Source organism: Heloderma suspectum, chromosome 2, assembly GCF_057233095.1.
Source record: "Heloderma suspectum isolate Gila_16-S chromosome 2, 16-S_ref, whole genome shotgun sequence".
Lineage (NCBI taxonomy): Eukaryota > Metazoa > Chordata > Lepidosauria > Squamata > Helodermatidae > Heloderma > Heloderma suspectum.
The window spans coordinates 200,657,745-200,681,414 of record NC_139459.1 but is presented as its reverse complement, the minus strand read 5'-3'; the positions used below and the strand labels follow the sequence as shown (position 1 = coordinate 200,681,414).

Sequence of the window (23,670 nt, the reverse complement as noted above, 5' to 3'; positions counted from 1 at the left end):
GAAGGAAGGAAACAACTTCATTTGTCTCTGGTCACACTGGACTATCCTCAACACATTTTTGATACTGGTCAGAACATTCTATTACAAATGCCTGTTACCAGAACACTGCAGTGAGACATTCCAATTAAGAGGACAATGTTCAGTTTTTATAAGTCAGAAAGAAGTGAACTGAGATGGTATGTTGAATATTATTTTCCATTTCAGCATGGATCTCCTAAATGGTCTTCTCAGGATAAGGAATGAAAGGTAAGAGGACAACAAACAGAAAAAAAAGCTAGCATAAGAATTCACTTCAACTTCAGAATTTGTTGGCATGCCTAAAAGTTTAGATCTCTCAAAACCCTAAAAGCAGCAGAAAGCATTCAGGTAAAATGAGGTGCAAGACTTATTTTTCTCTGTTCTAGTATTGGTTACTTTCTTTATTCCATTTAAATTTGTTTAGACAGATTTTGTTACTGACACAGACATTGTAACTGCATATTACCCAGAAAGATCTCTGAAACCCTTTAACACTATTCAATAGGTCAAATATTTTATAAGTCACAGTGTTCAATGGCTAATGTGGATAGAGTCATATATTAAGCGTTTTTCTTATAAAAAAGATTGCTTTTCATTTGTGAAGTGGTTGTGTAATTTCATATGACAATACACATCCATCAAAAGATACAGGTGCATGCAATTTTAAGTCAATCGAGTTGCTTCCATTAAAATGGAAATTATATTTATCTAGCCAGAGTGGCCAAAATCAATGCTTCTTCACATTAATCAGACTGTTGCTTGGTGGATAGTTTTATGTTACTAAAGCTAACTGAAATTATGCCTATGATACAAACTGGTCTACAGTTACGAGTTATCTGAAGTATCCTCAGATCCACACCGGGGGAGCACCATGAATAAACTTCACATGAAGTTTAAGCACTTCCAATAGTAGCAGCCTGGACTGGAGCGAAGGAGAAGTCAAATCTGCCAGCACACTGGAACAAATTTCTTCCCAGTTTCAAATTAATAAACACCAACAACTAATACAAGACTTTTTTTTTAACTTCAGAATGTTAGGGTAAGAATATGAAGGTTAAAACTGCAATCCAGATATGTGTGCATGGTCTCTGGGTACATATAAACTTATCAAAGGTACTTCCGTTCTAGAGCTGTCCGCATAGAACTCTCAAACTGCCGCTAAAACATCTTTACTGAAAAATCAATTTAACACTAGAGCTCGTAAAAGGAAAACTGGGGAGGGGGAGGGAATACCACGTGAGCACCAATGGCAGTTTCTCTTTGAACTGCTAGTGTAAAAAAATTCCAGACTGCTTTTTTCAACATGAGAGTTTGGGTAGCATTTTGCAGTCCTGTGGGGGCAGAGGAACTTTAAAATGTGGGAAAACACTCTCACAATGTGTCTTTCAGGACTGGGATTAAATCTAAATTCTATAGTTACTGTTTTAAATTAAAAGTTAGCAGTACATTTCATTTTAGAGACCAAAATGAATGCAACTCAACATCCCAAGTACCATTTGAGATGCTACTACTGAAGTCTACTCGAGAGCCCAAGAAATATTTCTACTGGAGGAAAATGTTTATTTTAGAAATTCGTAAGTCAAAATCTAGAGAAACATAGCAAGAAAATCCAAAAAACCTATTTGGATCACCTCTGCAAAAGTGAGTATGAACCTGCGTTACATACTTTTGGGTTGTACTGTAATGATAAAGAATAGGCACAGACATCCATTCAACATAAAGCATCTCTCAATTCTCATTACAACCATAAACGCTGTTTGAAAACATAGGCCAGAAAAAGTAGTTGTACGTTAGCTGTATGTCATAAAATATAGGTCTGGTGGGACAAAACAGTTATTCAATGTGAAATATATTTTCATTTTCTCCTATGTATAAAGTGGTGACTGTCTAAAAGCATGCATTTAGATCAAGACACACATTTCTGTATCCATTTTATTACTTGGTGACAATAAAGGCATTCTAGAACACCAGCTATTTTCTCATGGTTATTCAAAGATAACAGAAGCCATGAGTACAACCCTTCTATATTTCAAGTCTTCAGTAACACAGCATATTTCAATAAGCTGGCTATTGATCAAGGGACAAAACGTATTGAACTACGCATATATTTCAAGAGTATAGATGTAAAGCTGTTTAGGTTTGTTTCATCCTGCAGTGCTGAGTCCATCTTCACTGTGAATTGTCAAGGGTTATGTGTCCAACCCAGTGACAATTTACTGAATAATGATTCGAATATAGCTAATGTTCAAATATGAGGCAATCACACTTAACTTTCCAAACATTAGTCAGGATTACAACTTTTTGAGAAAATTAGAAGCCCACAGAGGGTTCTGCGTGTGCGAGTGAGAAAGAAGTGAAAGGGATCTGACTGTACTAAGTATTATGACTTCGGCAGTTCTAAATATTTTAAGACTGCATCAAAGAAAATATGAGTTTCAACTGGAGTTACTAGGTGCCACAGAAAAGTAATCAATGCTTGAGGCTGAAAAAGAAGCAATTTGAGGACTGGGTGAGAGAACTGTAAGAGAAAATGCCATTAGTGTGCACATAGTGCTTTTCTCAGATTTCCCCTTTGGAAGAGCTCTCATGCCAAATCCCCAAACCTTTCAAAACTAAGTGGAGTTTAAGAAGCAGTTTGAGGCTCTGTGAGGGCAACTGAAGGGACCACCCAGAAAATCTGAGTGCCTGTGCAGATCCTGTGCATTCTTCTTGGATAACTATATTTGTTTCAAGGGTTGCTGTTGCTGGCAGACATAGTTCAAGTTTGCATGCAAATCTTACCAACATTCCTCAGAGTTTTACATCATTACTTTAAAATAAAGCTGCACGTTAAGTATTTTATATGAACTCAGCAGGAAGTTCGGTAATGAAACATTATAATACTAAAAATTCCCAAATGTCTATCTTTTATGTTCCAGTGCATATAAATACTGCAAGTTGTTTACCTTTAAAGACAGGCTGATGAAAAAAAAAATCATGTTTCCTACTAAACATTTATCCCACTTTCCCATCTTACAAAACTCACATCTGCATTTTCCTCACTCTGTAGGCTCTACATTAATATTTGCTTATGATAAACAATCAAAAATTATTTCACAAATTTAGGTGAAGCAGATCTCATTGACTCCAACTATAGAGGCATGTGTCAATGGAGGAAAACTAGTTGTAGCAAGGCATTTTCTTTACAATATTAATACAGGCAACAGAACTCTTGACCCTCCTTAATTCATGACACCACTTCAAAGATAATTCATCTCATTGTTCAAAAACAGCATCACCAAACCATGTTTCAGAGGGGAAGGTGATTGGAGGAATTAATAATTAAACAGGAATATTTGAACAGCAAGTGTTTTGTTCCATATTAAGATTTCTGACTACTAACAGTAAATTGAAAGTATGAAAGCCAGAATATCAATATTAATATAGAGCCCATCAAAAGATTATAAAAATCCTAAATTAAATTAAAGATAGGAGCCTTCACCAAACTTGCTGCAAGTTTGGGGACATAAATATCCAACAGCTATAAAGCTGTGAAAGCCCCTAGAATGAATAAAATAAATCCCACTTGCCTCAGACTGAACAGGGCAACACTGAGACTCTGCCTCAGCCTGTCCTATGGCAGGGCTATAGGAAGAAGAAAAATTTAAATTTTAGAAAAACACAACCCAATTAAGTTAAAAATACATGCAATCAAAATTAACAAAATTCCAATGATCACGCAAAGGTTTGGTCTCAAGATTTTAGCGCCATACAAATCAGATATGGAATTTGTAAATCAGTTAATGTATGAGAGGGAAAATCCAACTAGGGTGCTCACTTTACAGCTTGACCACTGCTATATAACTTACAGTGGGTGTTTCCCTATCAGTGATGGCATATTTTGAACCACTCCAGTAAAAGTTAAACACATTAGATAACCCGTCTGATATTCAGGAAATTTACACCACTCTTATGTAGTAGCTAGACCAGTACAATTATTAAGACAACTGTATTAAAGATTTTTTAAATACCAGATGTATGCATTCATTAAAATAGTCAGATTTCAAAATCAAGATTCCATAGTACTCTTTTTAGTATGACTAGGTTCAGACATAAAAAAGAAACTATGGTTTCCCACTATGAGAAGGAGATGCAGCCTTGCATATCCCCCCTCCTTTTGTGACTACAAGCAGATTTTTCAATTAAACCAACTACAGTTCTCTGCGAAGACTAAACTGAGGAAACTACAGTTTGAGAACAAGCCAGGATTTGAAACCACAGTTTGATCTTGTTGGTTCTTGCTAACAAAAGTTTAAACAAATCCCTGTTCCTCAGATTTGGACATTATGGGGAACTGTGGTTAAAGATCAGAAGTAAAAGCTTTTCCTCTCCTCCTTGCAGGCAAAAAAGAAGAGGAGAGGGGATGGAGGGAGTGCATGAGACTGAGACTCTTTCTCATAGTGGGAAACTATGGTTTCCTGTTCTGTCTGAACCTAGCCTATAGATAAGCAAAATATACGTATTCTCCTATTCAAAATATTTGATTCAGAATGTTGATTCCTACAAAATAAAGTTTAACATGAACACCTCGACTATACCTTGAAAATATGGTTATTCTATTGCAGCTCTTATAGCAGAAGCACCCCGGTCTCTCAGTGGAGGCAGGACAAACTGGGTAGTGCTGTTCTACCTATAGTGAAAAGATTCTAACAGCCCTGCCTCTGGGAGAGAATGGAAGGACCTACTGACTCCAGAATGCCCTCTTCCACTGAGAAACAATGTAATAATCAGTAACACAAGCACACTGCACAGGCAACTTTCTATGGTTTTTCTGAACCATGCTATCAGAAGAAACCCATTGAACAAATAAAATAAAAATAAGTGTTTTGTGTTTAAAGTTGCGAAAGATTCCTGAGGGAAAAAGTCCTAAGGCACAAGCACATGATCAGAAAAATATGCTCAAGCAAGCATCTGACCAAAATCCAAAGAAGTTGCATGCCCCTACAAACTGTATTTGTAGCAGCAATTCAGAGCTTGAGAAGCTACCTTTAAACTGAAGAATGGCTTGCCTCTTCAGTAGTGGGATTATAGTGACAATAACGTCAAAGCGAGGTCCAGATGTGCTCCCATTTGTCATCCATGTGAGCATATAAATTCTTTGGACCATGGTCAATAGATATATATAATTGCATGATGGCAATCACAGTAGGGCAAAAAGAGACAGCTCAGTAGTTCAAGGAGTGAAGTAATTAGTGAACAGTGAATATGACTGCATATTGTGGGATATTAAAGTGCAAATGATGTTGCTTAATGTTTAATACAATTACTTTAGCAAAATAAATCTCAAAATATGAACAATTTAAAAGAACTAAAACAATGTATGAAGACCACAAAGCCAAAATTTTTACTGGAAGGCAGGACATCCCTGGACATCTAAGCTTGAAAGATATGAAAATGATTATATAACAAGCATGCATGGAAAGCACCATAGAAACTTTAAGCCTTAACTATCAAGATTTCAAATAGCAAGCAGCAGGATTGAAGACTGTTCTAAACTATTACATGAATCAGTAACAGTTCATACATTACAATTAGTGGCATTAACAAGTACAATTGCCATGAGCACAAGGGAGATGGGCAGTGAAAAAATATGGCAGAATTTGCCTTCATAATCAAATGAAGTAAGAACAATACCCAGGTGAATTTTGTTACCCCCAGCTCTCATACAAATACCTGATCTTGCTAATATCAGGAAAAGATGGAAAACTGGAGAACTGTTACACTACATAAAAAGAAGACTCAATGCACTTGGGCAAATCCTTCCAAATATGTCATGCCCTTCACCTGGGATGCAACAGCTACTCACTGTAATCCATTTGTAGGAAAGATTTTTGCCCTTGCTTTCCTGCTAAGTTTCATAAAGGGGATTGGGTTCAGTTAAAGAGACATCTGAAACCTCACCAGAGCTGTTCTAGTACCTTTCACAGCATGGTATAATGCAGCCATATGGGCATAAGCCTTTCCAGGTCTGGTAATTATGTCTTGTAGTTTTTAACCAGACTGCTCCCTACACCTAACATCCTATAAAAGACCCAAGGCTCTTTGATATTCACAAGCAGATGCCTTTTCAACTCCTAAATCAACTACAGGATGAAACTGAAGTTTGTGGTAGAGGTTCTATGGTGGATTTCTCATTACAGAAGCAAATGCTGCACTGTATCTTGCACTTAAGCTTTGTAAAATTTTTGTTTAAGTAGTTTGAAGTCCCTACCGTGAGGCTGAGACAGGTCTAAGAATCACCTGGAGCCAGACCAAGAAACGCACTCTACAATAAAATGTACTTAGCACAAACACATTTACACATAGTAAACGTATGACACACCAATATTAGAATGTGATGAGCTATGACAAAGTCTTTAAAAGGTGCTAATGAAACTGCACCATTCAGAAAAAAAAAATGAATGCCCTCATAACACCAATTCTTAAAAGATTCATTGCAACTGGTTAATAAGTGTACAGGTCTATGCCTAATTGTTCAGGAGTGAGCTACAGCATAAGTAGTGACTTTGAACTTCAAATAATTCAGAATATATCAATGTAGCATCAGGAAATTTGTGTTTATTATACCACAAGCTACCATAGCATGCATCAGTACAAACCTTCAGGCAGTTGTCCACAGCTGGTCACGAATAAAAAGACAATTTTTTTCTTTCATTTTATTACAATGAAGTTAAACAGTACAGAAAGTCACATGAACTTAGTGGGTCAATTTAATAAACCCTGCAACAGGAAGAACTCTAAATACATTAAATATTGTTACACGTTCAGACTTAAGTGTACAAGTAGATGGTAACAGTTAAAGCCCTCACCAAACTATTGTTGGGGACGTGAAGTCCAACAGCACCTGAAGTGCTGTGAAGGCATCATTTTACGAACAGCAACGTAAGGTTACAGAACTTGCCTTTAAGGTGGTATGTTCATGTAATTCCAGCGCCTTCACAATTTAACGAACCATATTTACTATACTTCACTTCTAAAAACCTAGATGAAACATGAAAAAGAAGCCATACAGTATAAATTGCAACATCAGGGAAAGTTCTGTTTTATTATTCTAAATAAATTTTTCCCATGTAAAATAAGAATGTCCAACAGTTCCTTGTATGTGGAAAGATATTTTTTCTAAAAGTCACAACGAAGTTTTAATTGATGGAAGCTTGGCTATATTAACAGCACAAGATGAGAAAAGGTTTAATCTCCAAACCTATTAGAGCGTTTGCAGTAGCATCAGTAGCGGCCACCTTGCGACATTACAGGAGGTCTCATTCCCATCGGCGGTCGAGGAGGTCCACCTTGATAAGGAGGCACCATTGGGGGCCCTTGACCATATGGAGGCATCGCACCAGGAAGATATCCTGGCATGCCCTGGTGATGAGCACCATACTGACCTGTAAAGCAAAATAGGAAAGACAGAAATTACAACCACCTTTAAGCAATATTGCAATCAATAAAGCTTTCAAAAGTTACTAAATTTCGCAATTAAATACATCTCGTATGTTTTGAACAAGATTAAGCTTAGTGTGTTATTACCATGAGGTGGGATTGGAGGTCTCATTCCTTGCTGCTGGGGGGGAATTCCTGGCTGTGGTGGCATCATACCTCCAATTGGTCCAACTGGTGGATTGCCCATAGATGCCTGCCCTGGTCGAGGGAGGTTACGCTGATATTTAGGCAACTGTGCTCTTCTTTCTTCCTATGAAAGAAAACACATGAACAGAACTTCATCAATACAAGATGAAAACCAAGAGTCATTTTAAGACACACATACAGCCCAGACAGCAATCAAGAGTTAATTATAATAAATGAAGTTCAAGCAGATGAACTCTGCCAATTAAACGTTATATTATAGTTAGGTATTATAAATAATTACACCATTTGTATTATAAACTGAGTTACAAGGAAGTGCTACATTAATATTTTCTACTTTGGTTGAAGCAAGATTAAGGATAGTATTCACAGTTATACTATTACCTATGCCTCTGAATACAGGTTGCTAGGGAACACAAGTAGAAGGGAAGGTACTATTGCACTCATGTCCTGCTTATGGGCTTCCCATAGGCATCTGGTTGGTATTTGTGAGAACTGAATTCTAGACCAGATAGGTCCCGAGTCTGATTCAACATGTTCTTATATCTGTTTTATACAGAGTGCCAATAATATCAAATTGTCTGAAGTTAATTTTAATATTACTGGTATTAGGCTTTGAGAAATATATTGTACAAAATTCAGCAATTCTAATTTTGGGGGGCAGGGGATGAGGAGAGGAGTTTCTACAGGAGTTCTACAGCTATTTCTGAGGAAATTATAATTTATGTAGCAAGGAGAAATCCTATTTAACTTACCAGTGATATATCCTCATCTGGATGGATCAACTTACTGGTTGCGCTGGTTGTCGTAAGTGTAGCAGGCTTACTAGTTATAGACGTAGCAGGTTTAGCTGCAGTACTGTTTGTTGTACTAGTGGTTGAAGTTGTAGACTGTGTGTAAGCAGGGAATGTAGGCTTTGGGGGTTCTGTGGTGGTTGCGGGGGCATTATTCAAAGGTTTGAAATCTGTACCAACTGGCCCTGGAACAGCCGCCTGCGTCTGTAAATACAAAGTTAAAAGGTAAGCACAACACTATTTAAAATGCAAAAATACTAACCTTCTTAGCATTATAGTCTATTTGGCACAGCTAAATTAGCCCAAAGTAAAAGTTCAGCCTTTTCACATAAAAAGCAAACTGTAAAAAATAAAAATACCCACCCACACACACACACTATAAAGTTTGAGATGTGGCAGATCAAAAAGCACAACAGAAGCAAAACAAACTACATAACTATTTGTTGCTGCCCTTTTTGCGTAATATCACACAGTACGTTCATTTTAAGAATATGCTCCAGATCTGTTTTACTAAAAAAATGGCATTTTTGTAATTAGGCTAATCTAGCAATTTTTAGTTTTGAATCATATTAGGCAAGTTAGCATTCAAACTGCATTAGAACACTTAGAAAAGGTTTTCTGGGGTAAGAAGTCTAGTGTAAAAGTTTCTAATATTAAACCAAATGAGTTTAAAAGCATTCTCTGCATAAAAAATACTGATGTTCCAAGACACCTCAAATAGTCATTTATAGTTCTGAACCATTTTCCTTTCCTAAGATATATTTGTTCCACTGGGAAAGATATAACTCTATTACAGCTTGAAAGCTTTTACTTAGTTCCACATACAAAAGAGCTCCTAGCTTCACTTATGAGAGAATGCTTTGACAAGCAAACAGCACATATCTTGAACTAATCACTGATTTCCAAACCAAGACTAGATAGGTTGGGATTTAGCACGTGATGCAATTTTTGGCATTTCTTTATATTTATCATGATGCATCAGAATTAACAGCATAAACTAGAAAAAATAAACCATGCATCAAGTAAACCACTGCCCACTAAAATGCACTTAACTGCTTTCATGCTCCCTTTTTAACCCTTTAGAGCCACAATGTAGAATCTTTCACTTCTTTCTTTTATTCAAATACTGCGCGTGGTTTGTAAAAAAAAATTGTAATAATTTAAAATTGCGGTAAACAGCTAAACATAATCAGGAATCCACAATTAGCTGAAGATGTTTAGGCAGAACGTTTTGAAGTTTACATAACGGTCTAAAGGGTTAATCGGCAAAGCAATTTTAAACTGCAACTTCCTGCGTACTTGTGCTGTGCTAGGAAACAGAGCTTTAGAAGGTGCTGACAGTTCTGAATTGGATGAAGTTGTACTTGAGCTTGTGACAGGTGTCCCCATCTGTAGCATAAAAGAAAGGAAACAGTAAACAGTCTCCAAATAAATGCGTGAAAAATAACCAAGAGGATGGATCTTGGATCGATTTTTGTAAATGACTCTCTTCCCTGCAGAAGTTCAAAATGCAACAATACATTATGAGGAATTCTGCAACATGCTTGCGAGTCATACAAGTACTAAAGACTTCATTCATTTACAATGAATCCAATCAAGCAGTGGAGGGCATGAACCTCTCATGCAGACCATTCCACTCTGGTAAAGAGCAAGTAATTATTTGACTCCAAAATACACCATCTGTGCATTTTATTCCATAAATGCATACAACCAGTTAACTTTTCTCCAGCTGACCAAGTTGATTTCACACTAGAATGAAAAAAGGACAGAATACACTAAAAACAGTTCAGGAATACACTCCTGAATATATTTACTCACTTATTCCTTCTCATGAGAACAGGAGTTCATAGTTTTAAAGATGTTAAAATGGCTATTAACTGATTATGGGAATATGGCCCTGAGCAACTGCTAACAAAGAACAGACATACATATCCCTTTGCAAGAAAAATACAAAAATCCATTTCCCTTTTGGGAATGGGCTGACAAGATTATTTAGTTCCTTGGCAGGAAAGACAGCAGGTGAAGAAGGAAGACAGCAGTTGTAAATAGCAAACCTGTGGTAAGAATACACTGTATAATAAATCCAAAATAACATATGAGAAAAATATCAAGCAGTTTGCCTAACAACCTCAATGGTAGAGTACAAGTGTTCCTGCACTCTAATTATCGCAACATACGTGTGATAAGGAAGGAAAAAACACATTGATGTATTTTTAAACTATCAGAATAAAAAATAACTTACTTGTCCTGCACTTGGAAAAAGTGGTTTAGTAACTGGAGGCTGAGGATTCGGGGCTGCAATGACAGGAGCTGGAGGTCTGTTAAGAATACCTGCAGCAGTCACAGGCTGTGCTTGTGTCATGGGTGGCATGCCCGGGCGAGGACCAACGGGTGGAGGCATACCTATAATATAATTATGATTTCTGAAAATGTTACTACTACCACATGTAAGGTTTTCCTCATGCATGTCCCTGTTCAATTATTTTCACTAGTAAGACTGCAGGCTCTTGCCTCCTCCACCAGGTAGAGGACCAAGGGTCAATGGCAGGCTGCACCTCCTGCCTCTCAGGAAGTTCAGCATGGCAAGGGGGAAACAACCTGGTCCTATACATTAGCCAGAGTAGGAGCAGCTGCAGGGAGCTTGCTTCACCCCTCCCTACCAGAAAGACCACCCATAAGAGCTTGGTAACTAGTGCCTGAGTTTTGCTTTTTCCTCCTCCATCCTAATCCCTTTGTGCAGTGTGTTTTGATTGTAAGCCTAAGGGCAAGGACTGACTTATTAATCTTTGTAAGTCTCTCTAAAAGCCTTTTTAAGCTGAAGAGAAGGGTAAAAATGCTTTAAATGAATGACGATATTCTATCACCTAACAGGAGAACAGCCAGAAATGCACGTAAGGTGTAAGTAACCACAGTTATCAAAACTGATTTTAGAGCAAATTCTTAACAGCATAACCACCCTCTGGGTACCAATGTTTTGTTTTACAAACTATTTATTATGTGTGCAAGTGTACTTAAAAGCAGGAAGGCCTACCTGTCTAGATCAGGCAATACTGCTGAGATCATGTAACCAAGAATTGGTGCCTGAATTGGCTTGCTTTCTTCTTTCCCCTTTCCTTTTGTATTGTGCCTTAGATTGTAAGCATGCAGGTAGGGTCTGTCTTGTTTTTTAATATTTGTACAAAATTTACTAAATGTTAGGCATTTTTTCTATGTGCTTAATAATAAGGCTTCTCAGAAACATAATTCAAACAGAGAGATCAGCTGCTAATGTAGAATTAGATTAAATGTGCATAACCAATGTGATTTAGTATCCCTGAGTAGAACCAAGATTGCACCTTGGTATACGAGACTCAAGTATAAGTACTGTTTTGAAGATGACGTAATTATTTTAGGTTTTCTTTGAGGAAAGTCTTTACTATACTTAGATAACGGCTGATGTCAACAACTGCGAGTTTGTATAGTTTTAGTTCTGTAAAAACAGTTTCATCCATACTGTAAGTACTGTGGCTAATGGCTGAAGCAAAGTTTAACTAAAACATACCAGAGTATTCACAAGGATTTATGAGCAAGATTGAGACCTTGTACTTTTGAGTAAACTTTGAGATATGCAAGAATAGGCCACTATTGCTAAAAAGTACATTCCTTTCAAGCAGAGATTGACGAAGAAACATTTTCTGTTATGTCTAGTGTATTTACAATCCAGTCCCTGGAAAGACTGACGGGAGGATATGAAAACTAAGCTCCCAAATTGTGCTTTCAGTTGAATTCAGTGAAGGATTTGTACCTTTTGCTCACAGTGGAATGTAACTGTAACAGAATACAGTAGATTCCACTGCAGATCTTGAATGTGCAGAGGTGGGCAACTTGTGGCCCTCTAAATGTTTTGGCCTACAACTGCCTTCATCCCTCATCATACTGATGGGAACTGTAGTTCAAAACATCTGGAGGGCCACAAGTTGCCCACCCCTTCAATGTCTCTATGTAGAAACGGCTGGTACTGTTATGGTGCAATAGCATTGCTCCATCCCTGCAAAAAATGATAATGGCACCAATCCAGAGTTTTAGCCAATTATGGCTTTAAGTTACCTCAAGCGATTAATAAAATTATCTGAAAAGGATGCATTGTTTGTATGCTGCTACTGTGATCAAAATTTAGTTTACCATAATTCCAAAAGAAGATGGCACCATTAGTCTGAACCAGCTTAAGGGGACACAAAGGGTTGTATCCAACAGTGTCATTCCACTAATGCAAATAACATTGCACTAATAGAAACCAAGTTCCTAAGTATGTGCAAGGGGAGAATCCAACTAAAATTCCACTAGTGCAACAACTTGAAGACCTTAGGTGTGCAGAGTGGTCCACTAGGGCTTGTGTAACTGGAAAAGGCAGCAGAGCTCCACTAACGTAGCAATTTCTTCCACTAACGGAAGATTGGATTTATGCCCAAAATTCAGTGGTGCCCAAAGTCACGATCAAAAGGAAAGCTGCAAAGGCAGAATCTTGCAACTATGATTCAGATCAAATCATTCTTCTTATTTACTACCAGCTGCATCAGGAATTTTATCGCAAAGAAAATTTCATTAATGAAAATACTGCACCGTGCAGTTATGCCAGATGCTCAGACTCTGGGGCTCGGACCCAGAGAAGAACTTTGCTGGATCCAAGCCACAGTCTTTTTTTGTAACAATATACCGAGGTTGTAAAAAGAGCATTAGGATTCTAACTTAACATGGTGCAGTTCTTTTTCCTTTGCCAATTGTTTCAAATTGTCATCAACACAACTACCATTGCACGTAAGTGCCACTTTGTATCCTTGTTTTTTGTGTACAATTACAACAACCCCAGATCCAGTTTAAGAACAAAATAAAGTAACTCTCACCACAGTATGGATTCGTCACTCCTGACCTACCTGGTGGCATACCAGGCATGAGAGGTGGGATTCCTGGCCCTGGAGGCATCATGCCACCCATCGGCATCATCCTACGTAATACAAAGATTCACATGAAATCAGAACCTATCATAAAAAATGCTGGTGTATGGTATTAAGGTCATCTGAGGATTTTAATCTATGAGAAATGAAAATTCCTGCTTTCACTAGCCATCTATGGCAGCCCTGCCTGGATCATTCCATACCTTCTAGACTTAACTTAAAGCATGGAGAGCTGACACTCCACTCTCTCCACATCTTCTGAGGCCAGAAGGCAAAGTCGGAGTGAAGTGATGTGGCAGCTTGCACTCACCACTCCCTCCATGCCTGTGAAAGTTGCATACAATTATTGTGCGGTTCTAAAAAAATAGTTCCAAGGCTAGGGATAGAACAGAGATGTGAAAATGTGATGTGTGTTTGCCTAACTATAGACCACACAATTACTTCATAATTTATACTTACCCAGGGGGCATTCCAGGCATCACTGGAGGCATTCCTGGCATCATTGGTGGAACACCTGCCATCAATGGCGGTATACCTGAAAGTTAAACTTTTAGTTAATTATTGACACTGCAGACAAATATTTCATCAATATAGCATGGCTGGCTGGGGAATGCTAGGAGTCTTCTCTAAACAGGCATAGGATTGCACACTAAACCGAATATTTCAATGTTTTTGTAACTCTCATAACAAACCTGCATTTGTTCCCTATACATCTACTATGCCCAAGCACAGCTCTCCAAGATAAGACAGTCCAATTCCAAACTATAGGTTGCTTATTATGGAAACCCTAAGAGGGCCAGGGCTGTGAAGGTTTTGGCAGCTAGCAGAATTATTATTATTATTATTATTATTATTATTATATTTATTTATATCCCGCCTTTCCCCCAATACTGGGACTCAAGGCGGCCTTACAACGTTAAAACTGCTACAATTAAAACCTATAAATAGAAATACAAATACAACTGTATAAAAGTTAAAAATATAATTAAATCATCAATATTAAAATTGTAAAGATATTAAAACATTAAAAGACAACCAGAACAACTCTTGTTGAGGGTGAAAGAGGAGAGTGCAAAAGCTGGTTTGAAACTCAACATTAAAAAAACTAAGATCATGTCATCTGGCCATATCACTTCCTGGCATATAGAAGGGGAAGAAATGGAAGCAGTGACAGATTTTACTTTCTTGGGCTCCAAGATCACCGCAGATGGTGACTGTAGCCATGAAATTAAAAGACGCTTGCTCCTTGGGAGGAAAGCTATGGCAAACCTAGACAGCATAGTAAGAAGCAGAGACATCGCCTTGCCGACAAAGGTCCGCATAATCAAAGCTATGGTTTTCCCAGTAGTAATGTATGGCTGTGAGAGCTGGACTATAAGGAAGGCTGAGCGCCGAAGAATTGATGCTTTCGAACTGTGGTGCTGGAGAAGACTCTTACGAGTGCCCTGGACTGCAAGGAGGTCAAATCAGTCCATCCTAAAGGAAATCAACCCTGAGTGCTCATTGGAAGGACAGATACTGAAGCTGAAGCTCCAATATTTTGGCCACCTAATGCGAAGAGAAAACTCCCTGGAAAAGACCCTGATGCTGGGAAAGACTGAAGGCAAAAGGAGAAGGGGACGGCAGAGGATGAGATGGCTAGATAGCATCACGGATGCAATGAATATGAACTTGAGCACGGTCCGGGAGAGAGCGCAGGACAGGAAGGCCTGGCGTGCTATGGTCCATGGGGTCATGAAGAGTCGGACACGACTGAACGACTGAACAACAAACAACAAATAATAACTTTACAACTATCTCACTACCTGAGGGGAATATGCCTCAATTCCCAATTAAGGGGAAATCAAGGTACTTGATTTTTATACCAAAGACAACATTCCACTTTAAGAACAATTCAGTGAGAACTGTAAGTCCAAAAAGGTCCCGGCAGGACAGGATGGACTCTCTAATCTTTGATGTGATCCACTTTTAACCCTTGTCTAATGTTATCTGAGCAATTTTAGACTCTCCTGTGATATGTTCTTATGAGTTCTGCAAAACAGATCTTAACAGCCATGCTGGATCAGACCAAGGGTCCATCTAGTCCAGCATTCTGTTCACACATTGGTCAGCCAGCTGTTGACTGGGAACCCACAAGCAGGACACAAGTAGAGGCACCCACCCTCTGAAAAACCCTTCCCTGCGCAGTTCGGGGGGCAGAAAATGTGGCATTGTTCAAACGCTTCCTAAAAACGCACCTTTTCACCCAGGTTTTCCCTGGGCTGTAACTGCTGTTGGGTTTTATGTGCTTCTTCTAAACCTTTAAGTTTTTGTTTTATCAAGTTGAATTTTATGGTTTTAATTGTTGCGAACTGCTCAGGGAGCCTTGGCTGTTGAGCAGTATAGAAATATAATAAATAAGTGCAACAGCACCCTCCACTCATGTTCCCCAGCAACTGGTGTACATAGGCATACTGCCTCTGATACTGGAGGTAGCACATAGCCATCAGGACTGAGTAGCCAACTCAGATATCTAACAAGAATATGTTCATGTTCAGTATACAGCAACCTAAAATTTCATTTTTTGTTTGTAAGTTACCATTCTAGTTCTAAGTAGCACCCCACTAAACTCTTTCCCATTACTGAAGAAAAATTTAAATCACCATCCCATTATTTCCATCGTTTATGGGTCTGAGATCTAGGGTGAGGGAAATACAGCCCCGCTGGAAGTACTCTAGACTGGATTTTTAAAGAAAACTCTTGCACTATCCCTAGCAGTCCTGCTAAAAGCAGAAGCAGGTCTATCTTCTATCGAATCAAGAGTAAATAAGAATATGATCCAGTATTGGTGCAGATTAAATGAAATGGCTGATTCAAAATTCTCAAAGAAAGCTGGTACAAGTACATGAGATCAGGTGGTTGGGCATAGACTAGTTAAGAGCAGAGTGTGGCAATTATTTGAATCTCGTAGGGTATGTGACTGTATTTGGCCTCCAATTTGGACTTGGTGAACGGATTATGCCCTCACACACTTATGGATAGGGAAGTGATTAATAATAATTGTTCTTTTCCACGGTTTGCCATTATATAAAAAAATCACCAAATTGCAAAGGATCTAGAGAACATCACTTTCCCATAGCTGAAAAAAGACTTCACAGACTTAGGCTCATGGTTTACTGTTCCATACATTATATGATTCTACCAGAACAAAGTTTCTATCTTATTATGTGTCTCAATGTAATGGGTGATCAACAAATGATGTAGTGAAATACTTTAAAATGTATGCCCCAGACAGCATCGTTATCAGGGGAATGCTGGGAGTTGTATGAAGTTTTCCATGCATAGGATTGTGCCCAAAGTCAAAGTAATTACTAGACGTTTATATTTTAGCTACGGTTTTTATGTTAAATGAGAACTGGGAAGTCCAATTACTCACATTTGTTTTATATATTTTTACTTTTGTACTGTTTGCAATGGCCTATGGCTACAAGCAACAAAAAATGTGTGTGTGTATTTCCATCTTTAACAGCCAGCTACCTGGAGGTATTCCTGGTGCACCTGGCACAGGAGGTAAACCTGGCTGTGCCATTGGTGGTATATATCCCTGCTGGGGTTGCACAGGCTGTGCTTGAAATGAGGTTGAAGCTGAAGATTCATCATCATCATATTCATCCGAATCATCTTGTTGTTTCTTTTTCTGGCTTTCTGCTAAAAGAAGTTTTACATTCAGATGTTAATTATTTGCTACTAGATACATCCCATCTTGGAATCACTCTACCTGTAATTTACTTCAAACAAGGGCTATATTAAGCCATACCTTATATTTTTACCTGATCGTTTCTTTTCAATACTAGAAGCTAGGGCAAAACCTAAACTAATAATTTTTCACAAACATTTTGAATAGCACCATAATCTTCTGCTAGAACCTCAAGAATTAAACAGTGTCAAAAGTCAATACTACTTTGATAACCAACAACTGCAAAATACAATGTCCTGACTTAAAGTTCAGGTTCAGCTGGATATACAAGAACCCCACTAGAAGATTATAACTGAAGCCACTAAGAAATAATACTTTAAAAGCATAATGAAATCATTCCAAGAACAATCAAGAGCATTTCAGACTCGGCATGTGTTGTGCATACAGTTACCAATAACATGCACGTAAGCTGACAAGTGTGTAACTATACACTTCAGCGTCATAACAGTTTCATGTGAACCCTGGAAAACTACACTCTCAATTTACACCTATGCTGATCACAGTAAAAACATTATGCGTTGGGGAGTTTGTTCTACTCAAAGCATTATAATGTTGCAATGGCTCAATACAGATAAACAGAAAGTGATTCAATTTACCTTGTGTTTTTTGTTCAAGCAGCCGCCTTCTTTCATCCATATCTTTTTCTGGAATGCCTTCCATACCATAGATTTCCAGTTCAATGTCAGTTCTTCCAGGTATAGCATTTGGAACAGCATCTATTGTTTCTTTATGTACCTAACCAAAGAAGCCCAAAGCAATTTAAGTTACTAATATAAGCAGATCTCCTGGAGCTGAGGGAACCCCAATAACTGAGCATGCTACGACAGATGGATGTGCTCTTAATTTCTTGATTCCTCATAGGTTTAATTTCATAGCATCTTACTGAATCTTAGCTTTAAGGACCACAGCTCCGTATGAAGGACACACTTTGCATACTGAACCACTCACCAATGGCGACCAGGAATTTAACCACTTGCTAATGGCAATCAGGAATTCCACATAGAATGTGCACAGAATTCCCTCTAGGCAAGTAGGACCTCCTTCACCAGCCTGTGTGCTACCCATGCTGCATGTGGAGGAAGGGGCTACACTTCCTCCGTGGTCAGTATAGAAGCCCAAAAGGGTGGCAATGGAGAAAAAAAAAGCTCCCAGGCCTGAGGTTCTGCACCCGTTATAGTGCAATCCCATGCAGGTTTATTCAGAAGTTCTACTATTTACTGAGGTTTACTCCCAGGTAAGCATGGATAGGATTGCAAAAGCTGCTGCAAATGTAGCTTTCAGTCAACCATCCCCAACCTAGTCCCTTCTAGATGTTTTGGACCAACTCCCATCGGCCTCAGCCAGCATGTCCGATGGCCAGGAAAGGTGGGAGTTGTTGTCCAAAACATCTGGATGGCACCAGGTTGGGGAAGACTGCTTATGTTCTTGAAGAATTAGATCTGGATCAGGGACTCCAACCAAACACTGAATGCACCAAGCCACGGGCACATCCAGCACCCTGGGCAAATCACGCAAGAAAGGTTTGTCCATACACCTCCACAGCAAACATTTTGTACAGGGCCCAACTTTCCTCCAAGTGTTGCACTGCATGCTTCAAGGAATGTGACAGGGAATGCATTTATATATTTTGAAAACGAATATCTAGCTTTCTTTTACAGATATCATACAAAGTGACTCATAGAAAAAAATTAAAACACAGAAATACGACAATACCACAGCAAACATAAATTACTCAGGAACACATTTCAAGCAGGATAATAAAAAAAAGCCATGTAGTAAATCAATAAATGAGAGACCAACATTTACATGAGCAAAATCAATTATGCTCAAAAGCCTTTTTTACAACATGCCCTACTACTGAGTTTTCACTTAAATAGAATTAAAACAAGGATGGAGAGTTAAGGTACAAGGAAAAAGGGAATGATCTTAGAAGAATTTAGGTACAGTCAAGTTGACCAGTGTTTAGTGAGGGCAACTAGGCGCATATGTCAGTGTATGCAGCACAGGCGTCCAAATAAATGTCTGGGAGCTACTGCTGGTAGTAAGCTGAACATTCAAATATGGAAAAGACAGCAAGATCCACTGTTCTTTCAAATACTGATATTGGGGATTTCTCCTTCCAATACTGGGTAAAAGCTTTCGTGAAAAGTCAGGTTTTAGCATCTGAAGGTATACTGGAGCAGGAACTGGAGAGTATTTTGAGAGCATTCCACAAAGTTGATGCCACCAGCAATAAGTTCCTCCATCCTTATAATGGATACTTCCATATGGAAAACTTTAGATGCTAGCTCCCTACATATATTGATCACTAGTGCTGCGTATTTCCCAACCGAAGTGCAGCCCTTTGGGCCTTTATTATTGCAACTATTTCTGGAATCTGGCAGTAGTATTTGTAAATAATACAAGATTACTAACATTTTCATATATTGCTAAGAATATCAATATTAAGAAACACCACCACACTACTTTGTAGCAGCTACCACATGAGACACAGGTATACTTGAACACTTACCTGCATACAGTGTATAGCTAAGCCAGGCCCAGTATACAGTTTCTTATGACATATGTGGCATTTAAAGTGCTTTGCTTTTTGATGCTGAATAAGAATTTTCTCATCATCAAAATCCCTGTTACAATACCTATTCCGGATTGTTAAGGAAAGCATTAAGATAGAACGTATTTATTAAAATTAAATGTATGCATCGGTCAACGTTACCATGATGATTTTCAAGCAATGCTATGGAACCTTTTAAATGCACATGACCCATAATTACACTTTAATTCCTTCGGTATGTGGCTATACATCATAGTTCATAAACATATACCTTTAACAGGAAGGAGGGCTGCTAAGTATATCAAGCAAAGACTGTAAAATGATGCCCAGCTATAGCTTCCCATACACGCCTAAAACTAATGCTGTGTGAAGACACATTATATAGAGCACCATGGGATGGGGAATTTGAGTTTTAATGTCAGAGGGCCAGATGTTTTGGTGTGGCTCAGTAATCAGCCATTACTTATGGTGCTACCTATCATATCTCTGCTCATATTGGAGAATTTTGGGTGGGGCAAGTCTCATGTCAGGTTGGTCTTCTGAACTGGCAGAAGAAATATTTTGCAAAGCTCTGTAATAAGTAAACTGCCCTTGACCTCTCATCCATTCAAGTTCTTGCTAGTCCCTTACTGGGAGCACCAACTCCTGGAATTATTCATCAGTTTTAAAATATACCAATTAATAGCAAGGGATTTGACTGTGGAAGATGCACTATGGCACAAAGACACCACAAAATTAAGAACTAAGATGTTCATCATATATATGAATATATATCAGTAAGCGTGTGTCCACAAGTGGTTTTCAGAAAGCAAATCTGACTTATCAAAGTTAACATTACTTGATATTCTGATCAAGGAACGCACATCGCCATATATATGGTTAGATTTCCTTGTTTTCCCAAAAGATGTTTTGGTTTTCTCGTTTTCTATTATTTTTCTTTAGATTGACTTGGTTCACACATAATACTGAACTGGGGGATAATTACCCCACGTTATGCCATGCATGAGAGAACGTGATGCCTCCAGCATGCCCAGAGCTTTCAGTTAACCAACTACAATCACCCTTTTCGTAGGTTGTTAGTGTGATGTTCAAAGCCAGATACTTTGGGTTATTTAACCCCTAAACAACCCAGAGTATCTGGGTTTGGATGTCACACTAACAACCTACAAACAGGGCAATCGTAGATTAACTGAAAGCCGAAGTGAGGAGCACACCAGAGGCAATATGCTCACTCACTCCTGGCAAATTGTGGATTAACCCACGAGTCAGCATTGTGTGCAAACCGGGTCATAGAATCATAGAATAGTAGGGTTGGAAGGGGCCTACAAGGCCATCGAGCCTCCAGTGTGGGAAAGCCCACTACCTCCCTAGGTAATTGGTTCCATTGTCGTATTGCTCTAACAGTCAGGAAGTTTTTCCTGATGTTCAGCCGGAATCTGGCTTCTTCTAACTTGAGCCCATTATTCCATGTCCTGCACTCTGGCATGATCGAGAAGAGATCCTGGCTTTCCTCTCTGTGACAACCGTTCAAGTACTTGAAGAGTGCTAGCCCATCTCCCCTCAGTCTTCTCTTCTCAAGGCTAAACATGCCCAGTTCTTTCAGTCTCTGTTCATAGGGCTTGCTTTCCAGTCCCCTGATCATCTTTGTTGCCCTCCTCTGAACCCTCTCCAGCTTGTCTGCATCCATCTTCAAGTGTGGTGCCCAGAACTGGACGTAGTACTCCAGATGAGGCCTAACCAGTGCTGAGTAGAGGGGAACTAGTACTTCCCAGGATTCGGAAGCTATGCTTCTATTAATGCAGCCCAAAACAGCATTTGCCTTTTTTGCAGCCACGTCACATTGTGGGCTCATATTCAGCTTGTGATTGACAACAGTTCCAAGATCGTTCTCGCTTGTAGTGTTGTTGAGCCATGTATCCCCCATCTTGTAACTGTGCATTTAGTTTCTTTTCCCTAGGCGCAGAACTTGGCATTTATCCCTATTAAATGTCATTCTGCTGTTTTCTGCCCAGTGCTCCAGTCTATCAAGAAGTTATAGTGAGTCAAAATTATACTGGGTCAAAGTTATATTGGGATCAATATAACTAAAACTGAACTATTGATCTGTTAAGTTGTGTATTGTGATCTGTTTTTAATACAATTGTTTGGATTAGCTCTAATCCAGCGTTGACTAGCCTACAAGAGCATTTTACCACATTTGATTAGGCACTAAACTTCTGTTACTAGACTTCCTATAAATGACTTCCCTTTGGTTTCTAATGTGGTATTTCATGACTATGACAAAATGTTTTTATCAGGGCAGAAATTCTAGTTTTAAAAATATCTGAAATGTACTATTTACTACAATCTTCTGTTTTTATAAGGCACTACCACAAAATGAGAAAAAGAAACTAAACTGGCAGTTACTTGAAATATATTTCTCATTTTCTACTCATACCCTCTACCTCCGAAGACTTCTTATTCCAGATTAATAAATACTGCTGAGCTCACATCTCCTATATTTTCCACAACCTCAATCAGCATTATTCAGAGTCAAAAGGAAAAGTGGGGGCAGGAGGAGGAAACAAAAAATGACGCTCCCAAACAAAAGATATTACAAAGAATACCCTAAAAGTAAAGGGGGACTGAGAAGAGGTAGAATCAAGTCCAAGAGTGTTGATAGTCACACTCATCCCCTCAATTAACACATGAGAAGATAGGTTGGAGGAAAGGATGAAAGAAACAGTCCAACGTATATAGCCCAGTACTTGAACATAATGATGCTAACCTCTTAAATTAGTATGAACTAGGTTACCTATCATACCGCAACAGTGGGAAATGAGAAGCCGAGACCTAAATGGCTAACTTGCCTGACAAGAAAACACAGCCCAGGCTGCTCTTGTGCCTTGAGGAGCCGCATGATGTGCAGAAGTCAACAAGTGAAGGTTTTCGTGCACAAAAACATCATTCGATAACATCCACACATGAGAGTATTGTTAAAGGCATAGCTACCGCAGCAACAAGCAACGTTGGCAACTAGAGTCGCGTTAGAAAGGAATGAGCTGAGAGGAAGCCGCCAGGGAAAGAGGAAAGGAGAAAAACCCAAACTAGCTGATTTCCCCTGGATTCAGAAATACAGTCTTGAAGTCCCGATGCGACCCCAGGGGGTTGCGACGGAAAGACATGGAGGCTGGGACGAGCGGGTCAAGAAAAGAGCTAGCACTGAGGCCCAGCGAAACTAGGCCACGGGGCGCTCCATCTCCGGAGGGAAGAGAAAGCCAGGCCGCCCTCCCGCGCCCAAATGAGAGGCCGGCCGGCCTAGTGAGTGGAAAAGGATACCAGCACCAAGGCTTCAACTGCTTCTTCTTCTTCCGTCCCATGACGACGACGACGGCTTAACTAGCGAAGCTATAAAACTTAACCACGATCGGCGGCCAGCACTAGCCACAATCCGTGCGCGATCCCTCTCGAGCCAGACATAAAATGGCCGCCCCTCCGCCCAACCCTCAGACTCCCAGAATCCAGTACGCGGGCGCATGTGTCGTGAAGGCGACGTCACATATTGTTTCGCCACTCTCGGCTTTCAGCCTCCCTTCCCGCGCTGCCGCCGCGCGGTGCGTCCGGCGTGCAACGCGACTAAAACGAGCGCTCAGGCCAGGCTCCGGGTCGGCGTTCGGTGCTGCCATTCCAAGTGTGATTTCGCTGAGTTCAGTGGGTTTCGTTGCCCAGTAAATATGTTTAGGATTGTAGCCCGACATCCTGATCCCCCAACCATATTTAGTCGGCTCTAATGGGTTCTGTGGGATTTACTTCCAGGTATGTTTAGGATCGTCGCCTTAATAAACCTGAGGCGGCAATCCTATGCATGCTTAGTTGGGAATAAACCCAAGTGGACATTTCCGAGTGGCGAGGATGCTCTGCAAACTCATTCTCGAGGTTTACACAGCGCGATCCTAGCCATGTCTACTCAAAAGTAAGTCCACTGAATTTCAATGGCGTTGACTCCCAGGAAACTTGGTATAACCCAATACTCAC

At 39.4% G+C, this 23,670-nt stretch overlaps 1 protein-coding gene across 14 annotated transcripts; it reads right to left on the bottom strand.

The window, feature by feature from the left end:
* Nucleotides 1-23,151, bottom strand: ZNF207 (zinc finger protein 207). Of its 14 annotated transcripts, XR_014788175.1 has the most exons (14): nucleotides 22,975-23,151; nucleotides 19,615-19,741; nucleotides 17,699-17,837; nucleotides 16,883-17,053; nucleotides 13,826-13,901; nucleotides 13,316-13,416; nucleotides 10,678-10,838; nucleotides 9,735-9,824; nucleotides 8,397-8,639; nucleotides 7,585-7,747; nucleotides 7,259-7,442; nucleotides 6,959-7,038; nucleotides 3,588-3,642; nucleotides 1-223 (listed from the first exon to the last, which is right to left on the bottom strand). XR_014788175.1 is itself a non-coding variant. In XM_084837273.1 (12 exons), the coding sequence occupies exons 1-11, from the start codon at nucleotides 23,013-23,015 to the stop codon at nucleotides 7,282-7,284; spliced, it is 1,473 nt and encodes a 490-aa protein (XP_084693399.1). In that variant the 5' UTR covers nucleotides 23,016-23,151; the 3' UTR covers nucleotides 6,597-7,038; nucleotides 7,259-7,281. The 14 variants fall into 14 exon arrangements, 13 of the variants coding, with proteins under 13 accessions (XP_084693405.1, XP_084693398.1, XP_084693401.1 ...); XM_084837273.1 differs by lacking the exons at nucleotides 1-223; nucleotides 3,588-3,642 and having other exon boundaries at nucleotides 6,597-7,038; XM_084837277.1 differs by lacking the exons at nucleotides 1-223; nucleotides 3,588-3,642 and having other exon boundaries at nucleotides 6,597-7,038; nucleotides 13,346-13,416; nucleotides 16,883-17,050.
* Nucleotides 23,152-23,670: the final 519 nt, after the last annotated feature.